General features: G+C 49.3%; 8 protein-coding genes across 8 annotated transcripts; 4 read left to right on the forward strand and 4 right to left on the reverse strand.

Annotated features, from left to right (window-relative positions):
- Window positions 1–158: 158 nt before the first annotated feature.
- Window positions 159–437, reverse strand: N7525_011089 (uncharacterized protein; the record flags this gene model as incomplete). Its single annotated transcript, XM_002560674.2, has 1 exon — window positions 159–437. The coding sequence occupies one exon, from the start codon at window positions 435–437 to the stop codon at window positions 159–161; it is 279 nt and encodes a 92-aa protein (XP_002560720.2).
- A 161-nt stretch (window positions 438–598) lies between these two features.
- Window positions 599–1,284, forward strand: N7525_011090 (uncharacterized protein; the record flags this gene model as incomplete). Its single annotated transcript, XM_002560673.1, has 2 exons — window positions 599–992; window positions 1,061–1,284. 2 exons carry the CDS (start codon window positions 599–601, stop codon window positions 1,282–1,284), a joined length of 618 nt encoding a protein of 205 aa, XP_002560719.1.
- An 844-nt stretch (window positions 1,285–2,128) lies between these two features.
- Window positions 2,129–4,302, reverse strand: N7525_011091 (Zn(II)2Cys6 transcription factor domain-containing protein; the record flags this gene model as incomplete). Its single annotated transcript, XM_061215340.1, is given in 7 exon segments — window positions 2,129–2,907; window positions 2,978–3,237; window positions 3,295–3,507; window positions 3,573–3,950; window positions 3,966–4,007; window positions 4,075–4,146; window positions 4,208–4,302. 7 exon segments carry the CDS (start codon window positions 4,300–4,302, stop codon window positions 2,129–2,131), a joined length of 1,839 nt encoding a protein of 612 aa, XP_061067852.1.
- Window positions 4,303–4,754: 452 nt separating this feature from the next.
- On the forward strand, window positions 4,755–5,749 carry N7525_011092 (RTA1 domain-containing protein; the record flags this gene model as incomplete). Its single annotated transcript, XM_002560971.2, has 3 exons — window positions 4,755–5,014; window positions 5,074–5,453; window positions 5,514–5,749. 3 exons carry the CDS (start codon window positions 4,755–4,757, stop codon window positions 5,747–5,749), a joined length of 876 nt encoding a protein of 291 aa, XP_002561017.2.
- Window positions 5,750–7,811: 2,062 nt separating this feature from the next.
- On the forward strand, window positions 7,812–10,609 carry N7525_011093 (glycoside hydrolase family 2 protein; the record flags this gene model as incomplete). The annotated part of the gene is made up of 5 exons (XM_002560972.1): window positions 7,812–7,942; window positions 8,014–8,970; window positions 9,025–9,455; window positions 9,531–9,766; window positions 9,827–10,609. 5 exons carry the CDS (start codon window positions 7,812–7,814, stop codon window positions 10,607–10,609), a joined length of 2,538 nt encoding a protein of 845 aa, XP_002561018.1.
- A 976-nt stretch (window positions 10,610–11,585) lies between these two features.
- Window positions 11,586–13,415, forward strand: N7525_011094 (uncharacterized protein; the record flags this gene model as incomplete). Its single annotated transcript, XM_061215341.1, has 4 exons — window positions 11,586–11,826; window positions 11,883–12,152; window positions 12,207–12,880; window positions 12,951–13,415. The coding sequence occupies 4 exons, from the start codon at window positions 11,586–11,588 to the stop codon at window positions 13,413–13,415; spliced, it is 1,650 nt and encodes a 549-aa protein (XP_061067853.1).
- A 475-nt stretch (window positions 13,416–13,890) lies between these two features.
- N7525_011095 (uncharacterized protein) lies at window positions 13,891–16,227 on the reverse strand (the record flags this gene model as incomplete). Its single annotated transcript, XM_002560974.2, has 3 exons — window positions 13,891–14,802; window positions 14,881–15,943; window positions 16,007–16,227. 3 exons carry the CDS (start codon window positions 16,225–16,227, stop codon window positions 13,891–13,893), a joined length of 2,196 nt encoding a protein of 731 aa, XP_002561020.2.
- A 2,639-nt stretch (window positions 16,228–18,866) lies between these two features.
- lysF (homoaconitase LysF) lies at window positions 18,867–21,272 on the reverse strand (the record flags this gene model as incomplete). The annotated part of the gene is given in 4 exon segments (XM_061215342.1): window positions 18,867–19,649; window positions 19,661–20,530; window positions 20,551–21,156; window positions 21,207–21,272. The coding sequence occupies 4 exon segments, from the start codon at window positions 21,270–21,272 to the stop codon at window positions 18,867–18,869; spliced, it is 2,325 nt and encodes a 774-aa protein (XP_061067854.1).
- Window positions 21,273–22,942: the final 1,670 nt, after the last annotated feature.

Genomic DNA, 22,942 nt, shown 5'->3' on the forward strand with positions numbered 1-22,942 from the left:
TGATCACCTTAGCTAGAGGCTATAAGTGTATACTGGACGCGATGTGGATATACTATGCTCAAAGCCTTGAAAATAAGATTAAAGAAGCTTTTCCCATCCCACGGACCGATTTCTCCCGATATACCTACTCCGTCAATGGAGTGCCCTTTCCAAGGGTCTCAGCCCTGGGGACCTGGTTCCATTGGAAAATCGTGATTGAGCGCATCGTATGATGAGACATGGGGCTGTCGGGGGCCAAAGCAAAAATCCTCATCCCTGCAAGCCGCCAGACCTCTCGCATATGCGGCATTTTTCAATGTATCCTTGTCGTTGGAGGAATTGTAAATCCAGGCACCCATTGCGACTCTCTTATCGGCCCCCGTCTCTTCTCTCTTGCGTTTTATGTGCCCCTGCCCGACCCGTCCCTTGAAACCCATCCCCATGTCACCAGCGACCATTAAGCGGGTTTTATTCTCATCCCGGGGCCATATTTCGCCGGGAAACATTCCCCACCCATTTCCCATCAAATTGTATTAAACAGCCTGCCCTGGGGCGAGCGCCTTGGTCAATAAATACCCTTTCGGTAGACAATCGAACGCTTGTTCAGACCAATTCCATCATGGGATCAGCAACCAATTCTCTCGTGCTAGAACTAGCCACACCGGAAGACATCCCAGCCATCACCGAGGTATGGTTCGCTTCCTTCACACAGCCGGTGATCGGGAAACTCTTCCCAAACACCCCCGGCATGCACCAATGGCACCGGGATTGGCACCTGGGAGACATTCAAAAACCCCACCACAGATACCTGCGAGTGGTTGACACCGAGTCAAAAGACGAGCAAGGCCGACCGCGACTAGTTGCCTTCGGAAAATGGGACCTAGCCATGCCAGATGAGCGAGGTCGTCGCTTCCCGCAGTGGCATGCGGACTCGCCTTACCAGGAATGTGAGGACTTCATTGCAGAACTGGAGCAAGCGAGAAAACGCGTCATGGGTGATGAGAAACATTACTGTATGAATGAGACTCACTTGATTTAACAAAGAAATGATTGTTACTGACATTCGAAAACCAAAAAAAAGACCTGGATACACTTGGTACTCATCCTGATTATCAACGGCGCGGAGCTGGCTCTATGCTTGTGCAGTGGGGCTGCGACCTGGCGGATAAGGATGGAGTTGCGGCCTACGTGGATGCCAGCAAGGAGGGCGCATCACTGTACTTGAAACATGGCTTCGTGAATTTCAATCCCCCCGGTTCGGATGTGGCTGCGATGGCTCGCCGTAAGGCGGCTCCGAGCTGTTGAGATGTCCCATAGTCTCCTGACCCTGTATTAGAAGACTCTTACAGTCTTACTTTCTTTTCTCCTCTTCACAGTTTTTACAATGCCCACAGTACAACATAGTGTGTACCTTAATGATCTCATCCACACTGTAGATCCTAACACGAGCGAATGCACTCGACTTGTATTTTTCAGGAAGTGCAGGGTCCTGGTTAGATTACGTAATCATACTTCGGGGTGTGACCCGCACTTTCTCGAAACTCACCCGAGTAAGAAGATACATCTTTGATTTTGATTGGATCAGGGGCAGCCTTTTTGGACTGTCCCCGGGCCCTCAATATTGTGCGAGAAAATGGGCCATGCGCGGGATCATGCATTCATTGAGAAGAACTGCTTTCTTCTATGGTAGCCGGGTCAACATCATCTCCCCATAGTAAGCACGGCCGTTTTATCATAAGTACAATTGCTGATCAAGTCACAAGGTATATGAATACAAACATTCTGTCGGATAAGTCGTTCAAGCATGTTTCCAGTGTTAGGGTAGAGTTTGCACAGGCGGAAGACGCAACGCAGTACCTGCTGAGAATCCTCAGCGTCAGGAGTATCAATAGGCATTCCTTCTTTGTCTCAGGAAGGAAATTGGCATCCAGGGGATACATGGATCTGGATCTGGAAGACTACCCGAGTAATGCGTTGATTTGCGAGATCCAAGAGGACAAAATCAAATCAGCTCCTGTTGAGCTTGGATTATTGGTGTAAACAGCAACAATTTGAGTTACAGCGATGCCACCGCGGGAACAAGCTCTTGGTTTCTTTGTTTGGTCTCTTTTGGTGTTATGCATTCGCATAGTGTCAATGTCTTTTGTTCTCATGGCAGTGGCACGTGATATCCAGGCTGTAATGTGGGATACGGCATATCCGGAAACCCCATATACCCATTGAGTATGTCATCCGTGCTTATGTTCCAGAGGAAGTCCGGCCATAAGGCAGTATCGTCTACCTGTGCTACTTGTGTGGCGCCATAATTTTCACCCGTCAAGGGGACATCCTGCGAGGTTGCGCTGTTGGCCAAAGTAGACGGTCCTGTAGATATTTGGGTCGTATCTTCAGAGGGCACCAGGTGATACTTTTGCTCGAACCATACAAGAATACGGCACAGCCATGCCTCGTAGAAGTATTTGGAGTGCTGTTTTCCATCTACAGTCACTCTGTCCTTGCTGAGCCATTGGATCCGTTGCAACGCGGCCCGCAGAACGCCTGGCATATTCAAAGCCGAGCATAGGTCACGAACATGTGGGCTGCGTGGGGCGTATTTTGCCCCCGTGACGGCCAGTTTGCAGCCTAGAACCAGGTTAAAGCCTGTTTGCAGCCATTGCGTATGGCTGATCAGTCGAAAAGTATCAGGAGCAAATGTGAAAACGTAATCAAAGAATTTCTTTGCTTCAGTCATGCCGCGATTGAGAAATTCAACCTGGAAGGGTGATAAGTCTAACGGTTGGTGGCCACTTTGGAGATGTGGTGGGAGCCCTGAGTCTACATGGGAGCGAGGCGCGGATGAAGCCGAATAGTTGGCTGTTTCATGTTTATCAAATAAGCAAGCCTGGCATAGAAACAATTGTAGAGTGTGTAGGTGAAATTGTAGTAGGGCTATGTTGTAGACGTTGAGTTAGTATTAGTTCCAGTCTAATCAATCAAACTCACAAGCGGTGTCACTTACAATTCTCCGAAAACGTTGCTGGCAAGGTCGTTCTGTACTCATTGATTTCGGTTTGGAATGCATGCATATCAACCTCTCGTACTGGATTCGCAGTAGTGACCACAGCATCATCGATCCGTTCAAAGATTTGTTGTAATTTTACTAATTGTATTAAGCAGCGATCACTGGCAATCTCGGCATTTGATAGTAATTCAAGTGCATGCTTTTCAACATATGACATCCGAGTCATCATGCGATCCTTTTGCAATATTGTCGAGCGACTGCACACACCCATACTCAGTCAGTAATATTAGGGAGATTTGGGCATTGTTACTGACCATGAGGATAGCAAGTAACATCCAATCAGAGCTCGTCTTCTCTCGTTCACCGAATGTCTACTACTGTTTTCATCTGAAGAGACCTTGCTCATAGCCATCCGTGAATAGAATGATTGGGTTTCCGACAACCGGTCAAGTCGCAAATCACCGACTATACTCCAAGCAAGATGAAGGTAGCTGGAAAATCTTTCATGCTCAGACTGATGCTGCAACCTGGGATATTGAGGCTTTGAGTCAGTAGTGCCGTCTTCAATAAAACCACTTTAAATTAGACTCACCATGCCAAAGCCACAAGGAGTCCCAGCAATACGTCCATGGATGGATTATGGGCGAAGATCATCTGATCAGCAACTGCTGTTTGGAATGTTTCTTCCAATATCTGCTGAGCGGCTGCATTTTTGTGTGATGAGACCTTGAGGATAGCCAGCAAGAGAAGCGGTCTCTCCGCTCGCAGCTGAGCAAGCGTCACTTCCGGTGCGATAAAGATAAATGGAAAACATGGCATCAAGGTTTCCCGAAAAGATTCAAGAATAGTGACGGCATCATCAAATCTCACAATCCCGCGATCAATAACATCTCGGGGTTTATCTGGGATGGAATGAAGTTCCGGGTCAGACAAGGCTAAAGGAACATCAGGCTGGTGTTTAGTGTGCTGGCTATTAACGACTCACGCTAAGATCTGATCCACTTTGGCTTCGAGAGCCTCGACTCGTCTGAATTTTTAAGCTTCCGTCAGCTTATATTCACTGTCACGAATCAGATGGAATTTGGGAGCCTTACGTCCCCTTCTTAGCGGGGTTGTAACGAGGTCGAGCGGCCCGAAAATAGCACTCTTTATCAAGGCGGCGGCATCTAATACCTTATATTAGAATATGGTTATAGTTGAGTATAAAAATTATGATCGAGTACTTACCGATCACAGATAGAGGAATCCGAAGTTCGGATACATCGGATTTTGCCACGAGCACAGTTTTGACACGTTTTGATGTGTCCCGACGTAGATGCCATGTTCCAAATTGAGTATAGTCAATCTGTTCTGGTGAAAGTACATCAGGACAAGGAAATGGGCGATTTGAAGAGGATAAGGACAAGGACACGGACACGGACAAGGACACGGTCGAAGTGCAAAAGTCTTGGCATCGGTGAGCCGCCAGGCAACGTCTTAACTTGGGATCCACTATGTCGTATCAATCTCCATGGCAGCGTTGATTATTGGTTTGACTATAAACTCGAAGGATCTGGGAGTGAGATTATCTCAAGTTGAAGTTTTAAAAAATACCCGCACAGCCTCATAATGATTATTGATTGTGGATAGGCAGCGTCAAACATCTTTGGGTCTGCACATAAATAGCGACGAATCTATCATGGATTTGCTAATATCAATTCAATCGCAGCACTCATTGTCTTCAAACTTCATTTTAGCCTACTTAATCTTCCAAGGTTCTTTACTATACGTGATCATGTCCAATACGGATGATTGCACTTTGCAAACATGTCCGTTAAGTGATGCTTACATCCAGTATCAGCCTAACATGGCTGGGAACGTCTTTTATCTCGCTCTTTTCGCCATCTTACTCATTGGACAGATCGGTACGGGTATCGTATATCGATCTTGGAGTTTCATGGTGCCAATGGTCGCGGGCCTTATATTGGAGATCATAGGATATTTGGGCCGAATTCTCTTACATGATAACCCATTCAGCTTCGATGATTTCTTGATGTAAGTCACCGAGCCTACCACATGATTGAATATATGCTGACCGAGGTGTGATACATTAGGTACTTGATATGTCTCACCATTGCCCCGGCGTTCTTCACAGCTGGAATCTATCTATGCCTCGGTCGTATTATTACAGTTTACGGCGAAGAGTTCTCACGCTTGAAACCAAGAACCTACACCTACTTGTTTGTGTCTTGCGATTTGATTTCCCTGATCTTGCAAGCGGCCGGTGGAGCCATCACTTCAATTGCCGATGAACAGTCACTTCACGATACTGGTGTCAACATCATGATCGCTGGACTTGTCTTTCAAGTTGCATCGCTGGTAGTGTTCTCTGTTCTAGCGATTGAGTATGGAGTCCGGGTTTTACGAGGAAGACGCCTGCATTCCGCTACTCAGAAACGGCCGGCAAGCTGGATGAGGAGATCGTTTTTGCTTGGTATGTATATCACCTCGATCTTTTCTATGGGCATTCCACTGACTCGAGTTTGATTGTCAGGTTTGACATCTGCCATTCTAACTATATTGATTCGATCTTCATTCCGAGTGGCCGAGCTCCAGGGTGGATTTGACAGTAAATTGGCCAACGACGAGATAGCCTTGATGATCCTCGAATGCGCCATGGTTGCAATTGCGTGTATTTGCTTGACTGGTCTACATCCAGCTCTGCTTGTGGGTAAAAATTGGAGAACGCCTCAGGCAATTTCACAAGACATGGAAAAGGAGGATAGATAAACCACAAGAAGAATGGCGGATCAAAGCTGGTTATGAGCCTGTGGGTTTGGCGGCTTTTGAGCCGCTAATGTGAATCATGATGCGCACGAGAATGCTTACATGGATATTAATTGAACCCATGGAGGAGCTATTTTAAGGCTCTGTACAGCAGTGACGGATGGGATTTAGATTTAGATTATTTGGCTTATAGATAAGTATACGACGCACTTGTATCATTTGATATCTGCTTTCAAAGACAGGCAGTTCTCAGAGGATTCCTAGATCAGCTCAAAGTTAAATATCGCCGTAAGGTAACGTCAACCGTGGACAAAGTCATGTTTCCTATTCAACACAGACATAAAAACACGGGACAAGATCATTCCCGATAATCTCTTAATAGGCATAAAGAACATCACCAGCACTAGGCGGAGCACCCCTGCTGATCTTCTTGTCTGTATTCTGCAGCCACCACCTCAAAACGGACCATAAAAGTTTGGCTCGTGCACAAGTTGAAAACCTCGATCTCGAGGAGAAACTTAGGGCGGCCGAAGCTAAAGCATCTCGCTTCGAGGAGGCTGTAGTATCAGCGGAAGCTGAAATCCACGACCGAAATTCAACTATCTAGGAAGCGCAAATCACCATTCAACTTTATCAACAGGATATATTGAACTAGATAGCTATTGCCGAGTGCTATCAGACTAAATGTTTCCAGCGCTCGAATGTATTAGGGCAAATGATGACATTCTTACAAGACACTATATCTAAGACTAAGTGAGAATTGGTACAGTAATATTCGAATTCATTTTTATTTCCAATCTTTCTCTCTTCCTTGCATTCTATTACTCTATCCTACGTGAAAACTATCACATACGACCATAGGGTGTGGAAAACAGGGCTTCCCGTCCGCTCAGCCGTACTTAAGCCACACGCCGGTGAGTTAGTAGTTGGGTGGGTGACCACCAGCGAATCCTCACTGTTGTATGTTTTTGTTTTCTTTTTTGTTTCTTTTTGGACTATCTCATGATTCGTTGTCTGGAACACACTGCGTGTAACCCGGGTATTTTTGAAAGCAGTTGTGCATATTCCTACTCAATGCTAGCCGATAAGCAACTTGGGTTTTGCGGGGATATTCACGTGCAAGGCGCTGCCAGGGGAAGCGTCCAGGCCTCTTTGATTATCTCCAGGTATCGCATTCGTTAACACTGTCGTGTATGTAGTTGAAGGCTGTCAATGAATTGCATCCGTGGAATATTGACTTGGGTGAAGACTCCGATGGTGACCCAATGGAAACTAGATGGGGAGGACTTGATAGATAAGGTTGAGCATGAGTCTTGTTGCATGTTGCGATTGTGAAAATGACGTTCCTTAGACCCCAGAGGGCATGTCGGGAAGCGAATGTACAGTCTACCAACCGCACTCACCCACGGGCCGATATTGCATTCGACAAAACACTCGAAGGTGTTTGTAAAGCGCCATACCGGGCTTTCCCCAACCACCTTGGTAAAGGACTCATCAACAGTGGAACCCTTTACAGTGTGTGAAAGAGTCGTTGAGACCAGGCCTAAGATGCTCAAAGTTGCCAGTTTTCCAGACATATGTTAGTGACGTCAGTAATCTCCTAAAGGTGAAAATACAGCCGACTCGGGCGAAAGAGCATCATTCTGAACTGCGGTTGAGAACGAGAACAGAATGTTTTTGGGGAAGAGAGGTGAAAGATCCAAAGGCGGAGTTCGTCGGTCCTACTCCTTTCGATCGGACCCTCCGCCCATTCTCCGCCCAAATAGGCAATTTGACGGAACAAACGAGGTTCCAGCGTGACGTTTTTGGCCGATTTACATCGCAGGCGGGGTAGTAGTCTGCCTCCCAATATATTGTGTCGAGACAATACTTACGTCCTGTTCAGATGTGCTTGGCTTGTTCTCTGCAGATTCCAAGCTAAATGGTTCAACCTGGACATAGATGGACCCGGTTTCTTTCTAGTGTATGATATAAATTGACCCATTTCATCCTCTCCGAAATTGATCCCGATCGAATGTGCTGTGGAACACCAGCGAGTAACTTGATCACCATTTGAACCACGAAAATGGCTTTTTCCAAACAACCCCTGTCTACGGGTTGGACGTTTAAGGACCGGGATGACGAGACCCCGGGGGCATGGATGCCTGTGCGGACAGTGCCGTCCACAGTGCAGCAGGATCTCATCGAAAACAAAAAGTTAGCGACCCAACCACCTTGTAAACTTCCAAGGTTGGTATTCAACTGACTGACCTTCCTTAATCATACAGGCTTGAGGATCCTTACCTAGGCTTGAACGAACTCAAGGCGCGCTGGGTCAACGAGAAGACATGGGTGTATCGACACGTTTTCCAACGACCGGAAGTCCCGGACGGTGCGACCGCGGCGCTGGTATTCGACGGCCTGGACACTTTGGCCACAGTCAGGCTCAACGGCGCGACAATCCTCGAGTCTAGCAATATGTTCCTAAGCTACCGTGTGGACATCACAGAGGCGCTGGGGTCGTCTAACAGCACGAACATGCTAGAGATCGAATTCGATTGCGCCCTGCTCAAAGGAATCGAGATGCGCAACGAAGACCCGGGCCATAAATGGTGCGGCATGTTTGGAGATATGGGCCGCTTAGCCGTGCGCAAGGCGCAATACCATTGGGGCTGGGACTGGGGTCCAGTCATCATGACGGCTGGTATTTGGCGTGAGGTGCGACTGGAAGTCTACTCTGCACGAGTGGAAGACCTATGGCCACAGACACACCTCGCTGCCGATCACAAAACGGTGAGTATTACGGCAGCTGCTACAATTGATGCGGGTAATCCTGAAGGCTGTGTCGCTCGCTTCCATTTGACTCTGCGTGGACAAGAAATCGCCAGCGAGGAAATCCCCGTTGGCACCGACAAAAGTGCCCAAGCTACTTTCGAGGTCCGCAATCCAGAATTGTGGTGGCCACATGGTTACGGCTCTCAGACCTTGTATGAAGTGTCGGTGTCACTCTCGTGCAATGGAAACGAGGTACACCAGGTCTCCAAGAAAATCGGCATTCGATCCGCGGAGGTCATTCAGCAGCCGGATAAACATGGAAAATCATTCTTTTTCCGAATCAACGGAGTGGACATTTTCTGTGGAGGTTCTTGCTGGATTCCTGCCGACAGTCTACTCCCTAGTATCAGCGCAGAGCGGTACCGGAAATGGATCGAGCTCATGGTGGCAGGTGGGCAGGTGATGACCAGGTATGCTAGGGCTCAACTCACTTTCAGAGAACGTCTAATAATTATTTGAAACAGAGTATGGGGCGGCGGGATCTATGAAGATGATGCTTTCTATGACGCTTGCGATGAGCTCGGCGTGCTAGTATGGCAAGACTTTATGTTCGCTTGCGGCAACTATCCAGTATGGCCTGAGCTACTGGATTCTGTACGACAGGAGGCAGCATATAACATACGCCGATTGAGACATCGTCCTTCAATTGTGATCTACGTTGGCAACAATGAGGATTATCAATTCCAAGAGATATCGGGACTCACTTACAACTACGAAGATAAGGACCCAGAAAGCTGGCTGAAATATGACTTCCCAGCGCGCTACATTTACGAAAAGATACTACCAGAAGTGGTAGCAGAGTACTCGCCGAGTATTTTCTACCACCCTGGAAGCCCATGGGGAGATGGAAAAGTCACAACCGATCCTACCGTGGGAGACATCCATCAGTGGAATGGTCAGTAATCATCTGATCCCTAAAGGGAATCCCGATGGGATTCCTGGTCGAATCCTCTGGCTGACGGATCTACAGTGTGGCATGGAACGCAGGAGAAATATCAGATCTTTGACACTATGGGAGGCCGCTTTAACAGCGAGTTTGGGATGGTAGGCTTCCCGCACATGTCGACAATCGAGTACTTTGTACAAAACGAGAAAGACAAGCACCCACAGTCACAGGTCATGGACTTCCATAACAAGGCCGATGGCCACGAGAGGCGACTGGCGACATATTTGGTGGAAAACTTACGTATGGCTACTGATCTGGAGGTCTGTTATCTATTCCTGTCGACTCAAATATGTGGAAGGAGATACTTACACTCTACTTAGACATACGTCTACCTCACACAGGTCGTCCAGGCCGAGACGATGATGTTCGGATATCGTGGGTGGCGCCGCCAATGGGGCGATGACCGAAAATGTGGTGGAGCGCTCCTATGGCAGTTGAACGACTGCTGGCCCACGATCTCATGGGCCATTGTGGACTACTTCTTGCAGCCAAAGCCTGCGTACTACACGGTTAAGCGCGTGATGCAGCCGGTTACGATCGGCGTACAACGTGCCCATCACGATTGGAGTGTGGTGCACGCAGAACCCGCGAAACACAGCAAGTACGAGGTGTGGGTTGCTAGCAGCCAACAGGAAGTTCTACGTGGAACTGTCGAGCTACGATTCTTGTCCGTGGAGACTGGAAAGGACCTGCGCGCCCCGGCTGTCTTTGAGAACGTGACTATTTCAGCGAATGGTACTTCCGAGATTACAAGTGGCATCATTGATCATGTCACCCAGCCCGAGCCACATGTTCTAGCCGTGCGGCTTTGGATCGACGGTCAGATTGTGGCTAGAGACGTTGACTGGCCACAGCCGTTGAAGTATCTCGATTTTGCCGACCGCGGACTAGAAGTGAAGACACAGCCAGGTTCTTCCGCTGGACAACGGCTCCTGGTAGTCAGCTCACGGAAGCCGGTGAAATGTCTTGTCTTTGAGGAGCAAGAGAATGTGCGGATCAGCGACAGTGCTATCGATCTTGTCCCGGGAGATGAGCAGATTGTGGAGATTACGGGCCTAAGCGACAGTGACCCACCGTTGGGCTATCGTTACCTCGGTCAATAGTCTCTCTCCATTATTCTAGAGCTAGGGACATGATGCAATCGGAGTTTCTAGTTGTGACAAGGCGACAATCCGGAAATAGAATAGTTTGTAGGCTTGTAAGGTTATCTCACTGGTGGAGAAAATCATACCTACTCGGAGAGAAATGGCCTGTAAGGTCGCATCGTACTTTTCGTGCAGACTTAGTTTACATCTTCTGGTTGTTTTGATAGGTCATTGGTCTGATTTTGACTCCATTTTTTTCCCATTAATTTAAATGCTTGTTGAGGTGACAACCCCGGGGCCGAAAGGATCTCTGCTTTAGGGTATCTCTCCCTCTGTATTCATAGCCTAGCGCAATTCTTTCCCCTTCCGCTTATAATATAAATACAGTCAATGCTTAGGCGGAATTAAACGAATATCGACCATTTAGGATAGCCTACAGCGTTCATCCTTACATTATAGAAGTAAAGGGCCTTAAAAGCAAGTAGTCACATGGGAACGACCTAGTCTCTACCCACAAATTGAGTGGAGAGCCATAATGTTGGAGCCGAAAGTCCGGAGGTCAAAATCCGGGGTTGAAAAGGCGGAGGATTACCCTTTTGGGCGAGGAGTAGGCGGAGAAAAGCCGAACCCTTTTCGGCGAGCGAGTTGCCGGCCAGTTACGGGCCAGTTAGCCTGCAGTCACCCTCCAGTTATCCTCCAGCTTCCCCGGTTTTTTAGGTAGCGATCGGCCTGGATGGTCCGTTCGGGACAGTTTCCATCCCCACCGAGGAGCCGAAGACTCTTTCATGATTGGACAAATACAGTCCAGGGAATCTACCCAGGGTCCGTTTCAGCTAAGGACATCCGAGACATTTTCAACGTACTATTTCCACCCTGGTACGAAGCACGGGAGAAAAGCAACTTCCGACATAAATATCAACCACCTCGTCCCCAATGCATTGAGTCATTATTTTGTGGATTACATCCGCGTGGAGAACACGACTTTCCCACTATCATGGCAGATAATACACAGCCAGTACAGCTAGTCGAGAAAGAAGGTGCCAGCGACGCCATGCATCAGGAGCATAAGGAGGGCCTCAACGAGGGCGTCAAGGAGGGCATCAAGGTAGAGACGGTTCAGGGTTCAGTGGCTCTCGACATTGCCAGGCGCACCGATCCCCCGAATCCATGGAGCGCTCAAATGAGGAAGCTATATTTATTCATGACTGTGGCATATCTTTGCTCAGCCTTAAACGGTACGAGACAGAGACAGCTTGGTAGCTAATCAAAATCCCATCACTAACTGGTTCAGGCTTTGACGGCTCGCTCATGGGCGCCCTTCTTCCCATCGAGCAGTTTCGTAACACGTTCGGCTCTGGCTTGGTCGGTGCCAAAGCCTCCTTGATTCAGGGGATGTATACGATTGGAGGTGTCTCCGCACTGCCATTTGTCGGAATTATCCTCGATACTTGGGGTCGTCGATCTGGCATGTTCCTTGGATCCGTCGGCGTCATCGTCGGTACTATTCTTGGTGGTACCGCCAACAAAATGGATCAATTGCTCGCCAGTCGATTCTTCCTCGGTACGTATCTGGCCGTTGCCGATCCCGGAGGACTCTGCTAACACAATATCCCAGGCTGGGGATACTCCTTGGCCTCCGCTGCCGCACCCGCCTACGTCGTCGAGATGAGTCACCCGGCCTACCGTGACATCCTAACCGGTCTATACAATTGCCAGTACTTTGTCGGCGCTATCGCCGCTGCTGGTGCCTGTCGAGGATGTCTGAAATACCAAAGTTCTCTCGCGTGGCGCATCCCCATCTGGTGTCAGTTGATCTCGTCCAGCCTGGTGGTATTGACTGTCTGGTTTATCCCTGAGTCACCCCGATGGCTCTACAGCCATGGACATCGCGAGAAAGCCTGGGATGTTATCACCAGATACCACGGCGAGGGCTCTCGGGATAATGCCTATGTCCATCTACAGGTCCGAGAATATGAAGAGGCGATCAACCTTGAAGGCGCGGATAAGAATGCGTTTGACTTCCGATCTCTCATTGGCACAAAGGCCGCGAGATGGCGCCTCATGTGTGTGGGTATTGCATCTTTCATGAGTCAGTGGGCACAGGCTGGTGTCACAACCTACTACATCGGCGGGCTTTTGGCGTCAGCTGGTATGACCGATACAGCGCAAGTGCTGAACGTCAATCTTGGAAACACGGTTCTTTCCGCTGGTCTCGCCTATCTGGGAAGTTATCTGGGCCCGAAAATTCAACGCAGACCTATGATGATGGGCGCCTCTGTTGCTTGCTGCGTACGTACATGCCCCGCGTGCTTTTTTCCCATTTAACCAATGTTCGACGCTAACCATTCTGGATATGAAGATCTGCTTTGCGTGTTTTTCTGCCACAACCGGGGTCTTCGCGAAGTCAGAGGATCCAGGAGCGGCCACTGCCTCTATCGTATTCATTTTCTTGATTGGCGCTTGTTTCAGCTTTGCCTGGACTCCTTTGCAAGCCATGTATGCCGTCGAATGTCTTTCATACGAAACTCGCGCCAAGGGTATGGCCATGTACTCCGTCTTCACCAATATTGCCTTGCTGGTGAATCAGTTCGGTGTCGGAAATGCCATAGCCGTCATTGGCTGGCATACATATATCATTTTGGCCGGCTGGAACATTGTCCAGGGAGTGTTCATCTACTTCTTCGCCGTTGAAACAAATAACCGGACTCTTGAAGAACTTACAGAGATCTTTGAGGCTCCCAACCCCCGGAAGAAGAGCACTGAAGCACGACAGGTCTTGGTTTCTGAAAATGAGAACCAAGTGGTGGAGGTTAAGAGCGCATAGGTTATTTCGGTCGGTGCATGGTGTGCTTTTTCATTGCCATGAGTACATATTCTGCCCTAGTGGTATTATGAGATTGCTCGGTGTTTTGTTCATCGGGGTTTATACCAGCTGTGTTCATACCTTTTATTTTATACTTGTCTGAGTACAGGAGCTGCTTAAACCACATATTCAAAAATGAAGGATATTCTAGAAGAGAACCTGCGATGAATAAACCGTCTTTTTCTTGTGAATTCAATTGTTGATATCACAGCGTTCTCTCACTCCTATATCCTATATAGCTTGGCAAATTCCTATTTGGATTTGCCTCCCACTATGCAACTCAACGCGGCCCATCCGTTCATTGACCCAGAATGCCCCAGGGAAGAGTTGGTATATGCAAATATTGACTTAGTCTAGTCTAATCAACCAGAATCGCGCACACGTATGTATTATTTGCGAAATATAAATTATATACATTGGACAATGCAACACAATCTCACCTATTTCCTCCGGGTGAGTTCAGGAAAGACATTGCCACATTATCATTCTGAGTATTGAGGTCAAAAACCTCAGGCCAGAGATTGCTATGGTCCCAGCTCAGATACTCCCACATGTACTGAGACGAAAGCGTTTCAAAGGAAGTAGCAGTCCAATCCGCAACACGATCACGAGAGATCTGCTGACCAGCGTTGAAAGCATTGGGAGGAGGAAAATTCTGCGGGTTTGGAGGATTCTGCGGATTTTGGGGGTCGAGGCTATCTCCATTTGCATCGACCGGCGCCGCCATGGGCCCACGAAGGTTCGACTCGAGAATGCCCGAGATAACTTCAAGGGAACGTCCCGCCGTGTGTCCGTATGGCTTCATGCGACCGAGTGTCAACATAGCCGTTTCAACCTGCGTCTTACAAGCTTCGAATGAAGCAGCGGAATCGTGATCTGCAACGCCAGCCGACAGGCAAATCAGCGGAACCATGGTGGCCTGGAATAACATCCAAACAGCGTTCCAGCCCACCATTTGGTTCAATTTGGTTGTCGAGAAGATGTCTTGGATGGAAATCGCGGCGATTTCCTGGCATTTCTGAATGGCGGTGCGTTCTTCGACCCGAATGGCCATAAAGGGTATTCGTCGCATCGCGTAGTTCAGTAGAGTCGGGCGGTAAAGTAACATGCGATGATTGTAGAATCGCCAACGCATCACGGTTCGCACTGCGTATAGTGATTCGGGACAGGGTTCGTAATCCTTAAGGACCGGCGGTAGGTCATTCCACCACCGGACAAGCTGCGCGTCTAGATCGAACATCTCCGCGTGGGATAGGGTTGGTAGCGCAGCTAGCGATTCTTGGATTTTTAATGCGATTTTGACAAATTGGACATTTTCTGTCAAGGGGAGGACCTCGAAATATGATTCCTGTCAAGAGTCAATTTAGAATTGGATCCTGGAATCCTGGGTCTTTCACCAGGGAAAAAGCGGGTTAGGGATGTGCACCTTGTCAAGCCGGCTAGGCAAATTAACTGTGATACTCGGGCCAAAGTAATCCATACTTGGCCGGCCGAGCGTTTCGTGGCCCCAGGTCTCCAAACAGCAAAGGGACCACCAGACGCGACGTTTGAATTCCTGGATCCCGGACTTCTTAGGGTCAAGCATCGAATGAATATCGGAAGGTTCGCGCTGCAGACCTAACGTAACCGCCATCCGCAGCGACGCGCCCATAAGGGAGTATGCGAGATTCGGTTGGCTAGTATAGTGACAGTACCACCCACCCATAAGTCCTAGGGCCTGAACCACTTCAAGGCTAGGATTCCCTAGAGAACGTAGATTCAAGTCATCCATTGAACGCTCGAAATACACCCGGTGGTTATTGTTATCTGCACCTGCTGCTGTAATATTTCCCAGTGCGAGAACCATGTTGAGAAGTGCAAGCCATCGATTATCCTTCCGACGGCCAAGTAAGTAAGTCGTGCGAAAGGCTTCTTCGTCTATGAGTGGTGCAAATGGCTGGAAGTTGACAAAGTACGCGTCTAGCATTTGAGTTTCCGTGGGTGGGGGGTCAGGCTGGGGTGCAGCTCGCGACGCGGGCAACGCATTAGGTGGCTGCGAACATTGATCTTTCGACAAGGATTGGGCGAAGTATGTGTTAACTGCTGGGTGGAGCCACGCAATAACCTTCAGTGCAGCCTGAATAGACGAAACACCTAGGTAGGAAGTCGGGTGCCGAGCTGATAGCGATAATGCGTTGACGTCGTCTGAGATATGTCCTACCGATTCCGAAGCACTAGCACATTGATTTTCATCGAGCTGCTCTCCGGGTATTGTATGCAGTGATTCAAGGCCGGGCATCTCTCCCGACAATGTAGAGTTATGAGTGTCTAGAGACCCGGCCGCGATCGATGAGTCCTGATGGTGAGAATATGGGGTTCCGCCTGCGGTCACCAACTCTAACAATTTATCGCGTGGGAAATGGGCGATGTTCTCGGGGGCATTGTCCGGAAAAAGGCGTTCAAGTGTGCTTTTGTAGTCGGGCGAGGGTATTGACAGTTTCTCCGGCTGGCTAGTTTGATCAGTTTTTCGTCCTCGTCGCTAGAGCCTGGGTGTTACCAGTTTTCCTCTTTACCTTTGCTGCGAGGATCGCGGTTCTGTATAGGCACACAGCTCAGGCTTCTTGTACCATCGACATGCTTCACAGGGCTTCTCGCCGTCGCATTTGATTTTGCGACGACGACATGAAGTGCAGGCACGCGGTGTAGACCCCCGTCGACTGAGTCGTTCACTTCGCCTTTTATGTTTTGGGTTCCGCAATCCCTCCTCGTTCTGAGCTTTGAACGCGATAAACATGACTCAGAGGGATATTGAGAAAAGAAGGACAATCAGATGTGGGGTAAAAATTCGATGCGCCATATGAACAAAGGTGAGATGGAAAAAGATAAAGTGTGGGGATTGGAGGGCTACCCTAGTCTGTTGTATGATTTTGCGTATGCATCGGACCGTTCTAACTCCCGACTGCGAATGCGGGGAGACCCGATGCATCCATCAGGGGAAACTTTCCATTCCTGCCCGGTGACCCTAAGAAGGCGATGCTTTGATACGAATGTCCATTCAAAATATACTTCCTATGAGAAACAGTTGTTTCAACCTCCAACATACGGAGTAGTTATCCTCCAATGAATATCCTGGCCTCTGGCCCCAATCCACTTTTACCATTGATGTCAACCGCGGATGCATATGAACACGCGTAAATCCGTTAGGAGGTGGGTCGAGGGTCGAGCTAGTTCCCGCTTAAGTGATTTTCGAGTAAATTTTGAATTTCACGTTGGTGGATCTCTCCCGAGGGTTGAGTACGGAGGATAACGCCGAGCATTCCCCGTCCTTTGTTTGGAAGAGGCGGAGACTAAACCTATTTGGGAAACAAAGAGGCGGACATTGGCATTCCTCCAACTTCGTATACTTCGTATGTACATCGTATGATTGGGTCCATCGACAACCTTACAATAAGCGAGATCTCGTGCTCAGTATGTTTCTTCCCTTCCACGGTTGCGTCCTCGACGTGGCAAGAGCTTGGCCTGGGAGGATAAGGAGGATGAGTTCCCCAGTGATGATGATCAAAGCTCCGTGGTTCCTATAATGGAGATCGGTGTCTCCAGTTATCAATCTGCAGTTTTCTTGATTGACCTCACCCCAGATCTGCAAGTATGTCATACTGGGGACAAAGCACACCCCGGATCTATCCAGCGTATGTGGGGTACATAGTGCCACTCCACTTGCCCCAAAGCAGTTTGTCTTGGAAAGATCCCTGTCCGGGTGGTTAACCTTGAAAGTTGCACTAGGACATGCAGAAGGTACCCAGGTAGGGTCCCACCGACAATGCCGTCCCCAGGAAATAGGGGCGAAGACCAATCATGAGTCTGGGAATCCGGGCTTCCCCGCCTCCACAGCATGTATGGATATTTTCGAATCTGGGGCTGTGTTCCATGTGCCTTACTTGACCTTGCACCTTGAACCCACGCCCAGAAAGAAAACTGCGGGGACATGGTATCTCTGACAATATAAGTTGGTTTGTTTATCGTCTGTCATCGACATACCAGTCGATGAGATAGCAGCTTTGGTGATTCCCACTCTACCATCACAGTATTTATATCCGATCTCATCCTGTGAAGCATGGGAGAACTGTAAGCGGATTTACATTTTCATGAGACAATCCGAACGCCTCCAATGGGCCACTAGAACTCAACGTGAGCATGCCCAGCTCTTAGCCCAAGATCTGTTGGCAAACCGCAACCTTCATAGGCGACGTAATTCAAAGTAAAGCAGGGGCCGTTTGTGGGCCAAGCATCCTTGTGGAATGAGACAGCGGGAACACTGAGATAAAAATCGCCAGACACCATCTGTGCTCATCTTTTTCTGTATTATACGACCGCTGGAATAGGCCGAACCTTGAAAGGCACTATTGATTCAACGAACGCCATGTCTTAGATACCAGGGATATATTTCCCTATGCAGCCTGGTCATATTCGAACTTGAGTATTAGCATGTCTCGGTATAATCAAGTCGCGAATTCCAGGTAGCAAGCAATACTCAACATATTAGACTAGATCGGGACTGAATGTTAAAAAGAATGAGACCAGTTGTAGCATATGGAACTTGTGTCGTGACATTCGATGTTGTTTCCTTGTGGTTGTTTCCAGGTTTATTCTGGCGTCTCAGCCCTTGGCGCAGCGGTACTTTAGCTACTTATGTAGGTAAATAAGCTGAGATATCGCTAGTTAGAGGATATATATGTATTGGTACCGTCATCGTCATCGGTCCACGAGAGGATTGTGAGGAAGAGGAGGATTTCGGCAGAGAGAAGGTTCACCAGGCCAGGCCTAGAATGTCCGACAACTGACGAACCTAAACCTTCTTGAACAAGTCATCGAAGGACACGCAGGTGATCTGCCAATTGAATGTTCGTATCTTTCACTACGTTCAATGAGTAGCCGGCTGTACTCTACAGAATGTAACGCGTTGGGTTTAACGCAATGGGTGGCAGACAGCAGAGATAGCTCCAAGTTGAAAGTTGGATGGCATGGGGATGTCGCGTATATTTGGACCCTCGAGCTCAAGAACTAATAATTTTCAAATCTAATATATACTCAGTGGAAGTAGAAGTTCATCCAAAACCACGCGCTGTTAAGCGCTGATTAAAAGCAGATGAGAAATCGGCAGTGAACCGTACTTGATGCAGGTACATAAGGAGCAAGAACATCATCTCTGGTGAAAGTGATCTATATTGTTATTCTTTTTGAAGACTTCCCCCTGTGGAACAGTCAGAAGCCTTCTCTATGGTACCTGATAATGATGGAAATAGTACAAAAGTAAATATGCAAAAAACATACAACAGCCAAAAATATGACCGTGGTTATTGAACACAAGTACATCAACATGTTCTCTGAACTGGTATTTCCAATCGGCATGCGTCTGGGCTGGTTAATCTGTCCTTATTCGGACTTCGCAACTTTACCCTTGACCCACGCCTCTAGACCACCTTCGGCGATGATCTCCTGTACATTGGCTGGCAGCTCGCCGACCTGCTCTGTCCAGCTCTCTCCGGACTCACCCTCCTTAACTTCAACGACGCTACGCTTCACGTCCCATGTCAAAGTCCAGCCTGTGCGGCGCGTCAACTGGCGCCCCGCGTCTCCAGGGGGTGGCTGAGCGAAGCTGGCACGGAGGCGCTCAATAAGTCGGGGGACTTCAAGGCCCATGAGGGCGTTGTTGATACTGTTTCGGGAGAAAATGTTGCCGAAACTGCCTGCCACGACCAGGGGAATCTGCTTGGCCAGAATTGCGGTCGCTGCCTGTTCTCTTGAGGATCCGCAACCGAAGTTGAAGCCGGCGACGAGGATGTCACTTGGTTTAGCAATGCCCTTGAACTCGGGATCGTAGTTCTGCATGCAAGCAGCGGCCATGTCGTCCTTCGAGACGTTGTCTTGGTATGTCAATTTACCGGGGTAGATGTTATCAGTGTCGAGATTGTCAGCATCGAGGAAGACGATTTCGCCGCTGATCCGTTCAGGGAAGCCAGGCAGGATCTCGGTGGCAGGCTTGGAATCCTCGCCGGCCGATTCAACCCGATCGATCAGAGACTCCATCTGTTGTAGTAGGTTGGTGAGCTCGTTCTCGGTGGTGGGGGGAGACCGGTGCCGAATCCATGTTCCACGCCAGACCAATTCTCCGGCACCTGGTAGGCGCCGGGGCCGGAGATAACGCCGCTGAGAGCACTGGCAGCCACGACTTCGGGGCTTGCCAGATATGCCAGCGCATCTCTCGAGCCCATACGGCCCTTGAAGTTACGGTTGCTGGCACTGATGCCCACCTCACCGGGCTCCAGAAGACCTGTTCCGAGGCCAATGCAAGGTCCACATCCAGCAGGCAGCGGCTGCGCACCGGCATCGAGGAGAGCCTGCCAGTCGCCAGTGGATTCGGCGGCCTCTTGTTCGGGCGCGGAAGCGGCCGCGATATAGAGTTTGACACCATCGGCAATCTTGGGAGTCGTGCCGGGGTTGGCCTTCGCGGCGTCCTTGAAGACCTTGGCGGCTGCCGCAAGGTCGGAAGCACGCGAGTTGGTGCAGGAGACGATATATGCGCGGTTGACCTTGATATTCTGTTGGGCGAGCTCATTGAGCGGTGTTGCGACCTTGACTGAATTGGGACCCGACACGTAGGGCGAGAGGGTAGAGAGATTGAGGTAAAGCTGCTTGGCGTATTGAGCATCGGGGTCGGCTGTGAGGGGGTTGGCAAACAGCTCGTCGATCCTTTCATGAGTGATGCGCTGCCGAGTTGTGCGGTCTTCAGACATCGCTGCCTCGGTAGCCTTGTATCGTAGCCAGCGTTTCAGAGTGCGGTCAATTGGGAAGAGACCAGTGAGCGCTCCCCACTCGGTCGTCATATTGGCGATCGTCAGACGGCTATCCACAAGTAGACTTTCCATAGTCTCTTCGGATCCAGTGAATTCAATTGCATGGTTCAGCACGTCACTGTTAAACAGCCCACACAATGCGACAATCACATCCTTACCTGTCACGCCTGCTGGTAACGTTCCGGTGAACGTTACCCGCGCAACAGGGGGATCTGCCACCATGTCCGCGACGTGGCCCAAATACTAGCAGCGTCGGTCCGCACAACTGCAGTTCCAAGGCAACCAACACCACCGTAATGGTTACTGTGGCTGTCTGAGGCTACCGCCATGGTACCCGGCCACGCATATCCTTCTTCCACCATAACCTGGTGTCCAATACCCCGACCCGCAGGATAGAAGTCGATACCATGCTGTCCAGCAAAAGTCTCGATCTGCTCATATTTCTTCAGGTTCGCTGCGCTGGTGTTTTGGACGTCGTGGTCGAGCGTCATGACGATTTGCTCTGGACGGTGAATCTTCGTAGCTCCCATAGACATGAACTTGAGGGCGACGGGCCACGAGTTGTCGTGAGTCATGCAATATCCGGGAGCCAGACTGATATAATCGCCGCTCCGAACGAGTTTTCCTTCGGGGAGACCGACAGCATAGCGCTGTACGATCTTCTCCGTCAGGGTTTGCGGCGTCCGCTTCTCGGAGGGAGTCTCAGAGAAAGGAATTGAGGCATTCTCGTGTTGTGAGTGGAATCCTTCGACCCGAGCGGGGGCTGTCGTGCTCAGCGCCCGGGTAGAGAGGGATTTCGAGACCGATCGCAAGGGATGATGAATTGTCCTGCTTGGGACGCCGAAGGACGGAGCCCACCGAGGCCGAACCTGGGGGAGTCAGAACGAATTGGGTGACTATGGGACGAATCTGTACTCACCAGTCTGCACGTCGTGGAGACCGGAGGCCTAGCCACGCGCTTCAACAACATCGAACACGGAGACATTGTTGAGTCAACTCTTAGCAAACTTTTCCTAGTCGCCGACCTCGGGAGTTGACCAGGAGCGGCATCACGTGATTCCGTGTTCCTGGGCTCAGCCTCTTGTGGCGACGGAATTTCCAAGCAACCCCGGAAATTGCTCACGTGACTTGAAAAGTCATCCCCAGTTTTGTTGGATTAGCGTCCACAGGTGGGACTACGGAGTGCTCCGTACATCGACGTGCATTACTACGTCTCTTCAAGAGAAAAATTACGTACTCTATACCAGAACAGCAATGGACTAATTAGGGAATTGAACACTATGAGTTCAGATTTGTTCGACTAACCAATTACTGATTGAGGCTTGGCTATGTTAGCAGTCTAGGGTAAGACCAGCACTCGCTCCACGATCTCAATCCGTTGATCAGGGTCCAGATGCAGATCCCGGTACGCACCGAAGTGTTCAGGCAGCAGACTACTGGGAAGCACTCGCATATCTTTCTTTTACAAAAATTAGATAAAGCATACATATGTAGAGAGAAAAAAAGATAGAGAAACGTGCCAAACTAGTATATTTCCATTACCTATGCTGATTGTCAAAATGCCATATCTTCTTTTATACAAGATATACCCGGATATTCCCCAAACCAAGCATTTTGCTGGAATGGCAGGGTTTTTTGAAGCCTCAAACCTAAGGTCTAACGGCATGATGCCGGAGAGGATCTGGGGTGATAAGTGGGATTGTTACAGGTCGAACCAATTTGACCAATCAGACCCCGACCGAGCCGGGCCTTGGCATATGCTCGTATCCAGTTAGTGTGACATGCGAATCCTCTTCGATATTACGTTTTTCGGTGTGTCTTTTAGGCAGAATAGTCCTGGGATTTCCATCTCATAGGATGTTGTGCAAGTGAACCTTGGTTATCTCCAGGGCTTGACCCAGCTCTGGGGGGTTATCTGGAGAGATTACATAATATGCGAGATTTGCGCCAGATGGTCCCGAGGTCCCATTCGCCCCTTGAGGTTTCAATGCTGGAAAGGACCAGCGAGGGCACGCGATCAGGCCATCTGTCTAAGGTTGCCAAGACTGGAATGAACACATACGGAACTCGATAGTTTAAGGTAACTCGTAGAATCAGATACAATGGGACATTGGATGCAACCGGGTGCGAACATGCAGTCTTGGCCGAGGGGAGCGTGCACATTGAGACTCGGACGCCCCGATCCCAGCCGGGCCAAAGCCGTAGCCCAGCCGTAGCCCAGCCGAAGGTGATAACTGAGTTAGGAGCCCATAACCCGTGGATGGGGGTGCGTCTAAGACCGTTTAGGTAGTAAAATCCAAAGATAAATGAAAAGGAGATCCACGCCCGGCTCGTGTCCGGATGCGGTTTAAATCACAGCCCCGTGCGGGGGCCATTATATCTTCCACGCCAATCAACTTGGGGAGATATCCAAAGTCACCACCTGGACTGCGTCATTACGGCTTGGGATGGCTTTTGTATGGCTTGAGTGGCTGAGAATGGCTGAGAATGGGGCTTCTTGCGCTAATCTGGCTAATCTTCCCTCGAGTTAAAATGGCCTTTTTGAGTTTTCCTTTTGTCTTCCCACGTTTTTTGCCCCGGAGTTTCTTTATTAAATGTCTCTGGTATCTTGCATACGATTCTGACTGCATTCATTTTTACTTCTCCAAATATTCT

The sequence above is a fragment of the Penicillium rubens genome (assembly GCF_028828025.1).
Source record: "Penicillium rubens strain IBT 27055 chromosome Unknown utg000004l_segment0_segment0, whole genome shotgun sequence".
NCBI classification, from domain to species: Eukaryota; Fungi; Ascomycota; class Eurotiomycetes; order Eurotiales; family Aspergillaceae; genus Penicillium; species Penicillium rubens.